We start from the raw sequence: 5739 nt of genomic DNA on the forward strand, positions 1-5739 counted from the left end.
AAAAAAAAGAGAGACAGACACACACACACACAATAATGAGAGTTACTGATACACACACACACACACACACACACACACAATAATAAGAGTTACTGACACACACACACACACAATAATGAGAGTTACTGACACATACAATAATGGGAGTTACTGACACACACACATACAATAATGAGAGTTACTGACACACACACACACACATACAATAATGAGAGTTACTGACACACACACACACACATACAATAATGAGAGTTACTGACACACACACACACACATACAATAATGAGAGTTACTGACACACACACACACACATACAATAATGAGAGTTACTGACACACACACACACACATACAATAATGAGAGTTACTGACACACACACACACACATACAATAATGAGAGTTACTGACACACACACACACACATACAATAATGAGAGTTACTGACACACACACACACACATACAATAATGAGAGTTACTGACACACACACACACACATACAATAATGAGAGTTACTGACACACACACACACACATACAATAATGAGAGTTACTGACACACACACACACACATACAATAATGAGAGTTACTGACACACACACACACACATACAATAATGAGAGTTACTGACACACACACACACACATACAATAATGAGAGTTACTGACACACACACACACACATACAATAATGAGAGTTACTGACACACACACACACACATACAATAATGAGAGTTACTGACACACACACACACACATACAATAATGAGAGTTACTGACACACACACACACACATACAATAATGAGAGTTACTGACACACACACACACACATACAATAATGAGAGTTACTGACACACACACACACACATACAATAATGAGAGTTACTGACACACACACACACACATACAATAATGAGAGTTACTGACACACACACACACACATACAATAATGAGAGTTACTGACACACACACACACACATACAATAATGAGAGTTACTGACACACACACACACACATACAATAATGAGAGTTACTGACACACACACACACACATACAATAATGAGAGTTACTGACACACACACACACACATACAATAATGAGAGTTACTGACACACACACACACACATACAATAATGAGAGTTACTGACACACACACACACACATACAATAATGAGAGTTACTGACACACACACACACACATACAATAATGAGAGTTACTGACACACACACACACACATACAATAATGAGAGTTACTGACACACACACACACACATACAATAATGAGAGTTACTGACACACACACACACACATACAATAATGAGAGTTACTGACACACACACACACACATACAATAATGAGAGTTACTGACACACACACACACACATACAATAATGAGAGTTACTGACACACACACACACACATACAATAATGAGAGTTACTGACACACACACACACACATACAATAATGAGAGTTACTGACACACACACACACACATACAATAATGAGAGTTACTGACACACACACACACACATACAATAATGAGAGTTACTGACACACACACACACACATACAATAATGAGAGTTACTGACACACACACACACACATACAATAATGAGAGTTACTGACACACACACACACACATACAATAATGAGAGTTACTGACACACACACACACACATACAATAATGAGAGTTACTGACACACACACACACACATACAATAATGAGAGTTACTGACACACACACACACACATACAATAATGAGAGTTACTGACACACACACACACACATACAATAATGAGAGTTACTGACACACACACACACACATACAATAATGAGAGTTACTGACACACACACACACACATACAATAATGAGAGTTACTGACACACACACACACACATACAATAATGAGAGTTACTGACACACACACACACACATACAATAATGAGAGTTACTGACACACACACACACACATACAATAATGAGAGTTACTGACACACACACACACACATACAATAATGAGAGTTACTGACACACACACACACACATACAATAATGAGAGTTACTGACACACACACACACACATACAATAATGAGAGTTACTGACACACACACACACACATACAATAATGAGAGTTACTGACACACACACACACACATACAATAATGAGAGTTACTGACACACACACACACACATACAATAATGAGAGTTACTGACACACACACACACACATACAATAATGAGAGTTACTGACACACACACACACACATACAATAATGAGAGTTACTGACACACACACACACACATACAATAATGAGAGTTACTGACACACACACACACACATACAATAATGAGAGTTACTGACACACACACACACACATACAATAATGAGAGTTACTGACACACACACACACACATACAATAATGAGAGTTACTGACACACACACACACACACACACACAATAATGACAGTTACTGACACACACACACACACACACACTTCATATTTCTCTGTTATTACATTTATTTCTTTATTTTTCATTTCTGCAGGTTTGGTCCTCCATACGCTGTGACGCGCTTATATAACGGCCAGAAATGCTAACTATGTTTTTCTGTGTTTTGTCTTTACATTGTGGACATTATTATTATACAGTATGTGTATGTATGTGAGTCACCCCCCACCCCCCACCCCTCGGGGGTGCGCTGTTCGCTTCTCTTCTGAGGAGCTGTTCACTTGTGTTCACTAGTGAGGGGCTGCTCACTTGTGTTCGCTTCTGAGGGGCTGCTCACTTGTGTTCGCTAGTGAGGGGCTGTTCACTTGTGTTCGCTAGTGAGGGGCTGTTCACTTGTTTTCGCTAGTGAGGGGCTGCTCACTTGTGTTCGCTAGTGAGGGGCTGCTCACTTGTGTTCGCTAGTGAGGGGCTGTTCACTTGTGTTCTCTAGTGAGGGGCTGGAGCTTGTGTTCGCTAGTGAGGGGCTGAAAACTGCTGCGAGGATGAATGCTCCGTGCTCGCGCTGCGGGAAAACCGTCTATCCCACGGAGAAGATCAGCTGCCTCGACAAGGTGTGAGTTTATTTACCTCAGATTCACAGCGAGAGCAGCTTTATCTGTTTGTCTCAGCGATGTGTGGGAATCAGACTTTACTGTGTGACGCTTATTATCTGTTTTGTTGCTCGTGTCTTACATAATCAACATCTCACAGTCACGAGTGACATTATCAGTAACTGTTCCGTTCAATCAGTGAAATCTGTCAAATTCACACTTAAACTCACAGATCTCAACAATATTAACAAATATAGACAGGACAATCCTTTCAGAAAGTAGCATGAGTTGTCTTCGGCACATTATCGCAGTAATACCATGGTATTGTTTGAAGCTGCTTGTAAATATTACAGTATTTAAATGTGATCCCAAAACCAGTCATAAGGGATTGAAATTGAGATTTATGCATCAGCTGAAAGCTGAATAAATAATCTTTCCATTGATGCATGGTTTGTTAGGATCGGACAATATTTGAAAATCTGGAATCTGAGGGTGCAAAAAAATCTAAATATTGAGAAAATCATCTTTAAAGTTGTTCAAATGAAGTTCTTAGCAATGCATATTACTAATCAAACATTAAGTTTTGATATATTTACGGTAGGACATTTACAAAATATCTTCATGGAACATGATCTTTACTTAATATCCTAATGATTTTTGGCATAAAAGAGAAATGTATAATTGAAACTCACAGATCTCAACAATATTAACAAATATAGACAGGACAATCCTTTCAGAAAGTAGCATGAGTTGTCTTCGGCACATTATCGCAGTGTATTGGTATTGTTTGAAGCTGCTTGTAAATATTACAGTATTTAAATGTGATCCCAAAACCAGTCATAAGGGATTTAAATTGAGATTTATGCATCAGCTGAAAGCTGAATAAATAAGCTTTCCATTGATGTATGGTTTGTTAGGATCGGACAATATTTGAAAATCTGGAATCTGAGGGTGCAAAAAAATCTAAATATTGAGAAAATCATCTTTAAAGTTGTTCAAATGAAGTTCTTAGCAATGCATATTACTAATCAAACATTAAGTTCTGATATATTTACGGTAGGACATTTACTAAATATCTTCATGGAACATGATCTTTACTTAATATCCTAATGATTTTTGGCATAAAAGAGAAATGTATAATTGTGACCCATACAATGTATTGTTGGCTGTTGCTACAAATATCCCCCAGCGACTCAACACTGCTTCTGTGCTGCAGGGACACATGTATGACAAACATCCAGGACCGTGTAACTGTCAGAGTATACCGCGGTACAGCATCAGTGAAACACAGTGTGCCATTATTATCCATCTCTTCAGACTCATCAGTGAATCACACACATGTTCAGACTGGACAGTGTGTTTAATCTGCAGATGCCCTTGTGTTATCATTGTGGCATTATTAATTGCTCAGAATCTGCAGTAATGATGTGATGTCCTGTGGTTTTTCAGAACTGGCACAAAGGCTGTTTCCACTGTGAAGTGTGTAAGATGACGCTCAACATGAAGAACTACAAAGGCTACGACAAGAAACCCTACTGTAACGCGTGAGTGTGTTTCACACGAGTGATGAAGGACGGTGTGAGGAGGAGGAGGATGCAGAAACACCCGTTCACCACCAAGAACCATAACTATGATAACTATATCAATATCTATAGCTATAATGAAAACTATAACTACAGTAGCTATGTTTCCATCCATAGCAACATCTGCCTCCGAAAGCAATGACCACATTTATTGTGTTTTGTCAGCTCGCAAGTAATTTATTATATATGGAAATTATATGGCTATATTCCAGTTTTGTGTGTAAGTTAATTCGCAACTTTGGATGGAAACCCAGCTAGTGATAACCATAACTAGAATGTGAATCATAACAGTAACTGCAATAAAACACCCCTTACAATAATTATAACTGTAATGGTAAACATAACAGTAACTATAGCAATAACGATAACTGTAACCATAACTATTGCAATAACTGTATAATGATGACTGTAACACGAGTCTGAATGCAATGATGCTGATAGCTATAACTATAATGGTTAGTGACACTAAAATGAAAACTCTTAATGCTAACTATAACATTAACTGTAGCTATAACAGTAATTATATTGATGTATATAATAGTAACTACAGCGATAACTATAATGATAGCAATAACGTGATAGCAATATAATGTGTGTAACATTAACTGTAATGATTACTAACTGTATTAGCATCCACACCAGTGGACGATAACGTTCTGTTTATTATAAACGCTGCAACTTTGTTGTCTGTAGCTTTAAATGCTCAAGCTCTTACAGCAGGAGGGATTCTAATTGGCTGTCAATCAGCTGGACAAAATACCTTCTTAAAGTGATTCCAGCGATATCTTTCCTCTGTGCCGTGATCGTTATAGCTGTGGTGTTATCTTAGAGTTTATGGGATCTTCTCGGTGGTTAAAGCTGATGGAGTCGTCTCAGTTTCTCTGGCTGTTTGTTTTGTGTAGCCGGTGGCTTTCACAGGTAACTCTCCTTCATCTGTTTTGAGTTCTCATCAAAGCGCACGTCCCGGTGTGTTTGTTATCCTGCGCTGAGCCTTTATGAGATGCAGAGAGAAATGAAAGGAGTGCTGTGGAGTCTGGAGAAACGCTGCTGTTTCATCAAGAACTTTCAGAGGAAGCAGCCTCTGCTCTGACACACACACACACACACAC

General features: G+C 38.4%; 1 protein-coding gene across 1 annotated transcript in view; it reads left to right on the forward strand.

The window, feature by feature from the left end:
• The first annotated feature begins 2796 nt into the window (after nt 1–2796).
• The window catches only part of LOC107572611 (LIM zinc-binding domain-containing Nebulette-like), a 25982-nt gene continuing 23039 nt past the window's right edge, over nt 2797–5739 (forward strand). The window contains exons 1-2 of the mRNA XM_016259030.1: nt 2797–3068; nt 4497–4591. Coding sequence (XP_016114516.1) covers nt 3000–3068; nt 4497–4591 — 164 coding nt within the window. The 5' untranslated portion in view covers nt 2797–2999. The remainder of the gene's footprint in view (nt 3069–4496; nt 4592–5739) is intronic.

Source organism: Sinocyclocheilus grahami, unplaced genomic scaffold (assembly GCF_001515645.1).
Source record: "Sinocyclocheilus grahami isolate Dianchi unplaced genomic scaffold, SAMN03320097.WGS_v1.1 scaffold1782.1, whole genome shotgun sequence".
Taxonomy (NCBI): domain Eukaryota; kingdom Metazoa; phylum Chordata; class Actinopteri; order Cypriniformes; family Cyprinidae; genus Sinocyclocheilus; species Sinocyclocheilus grahami.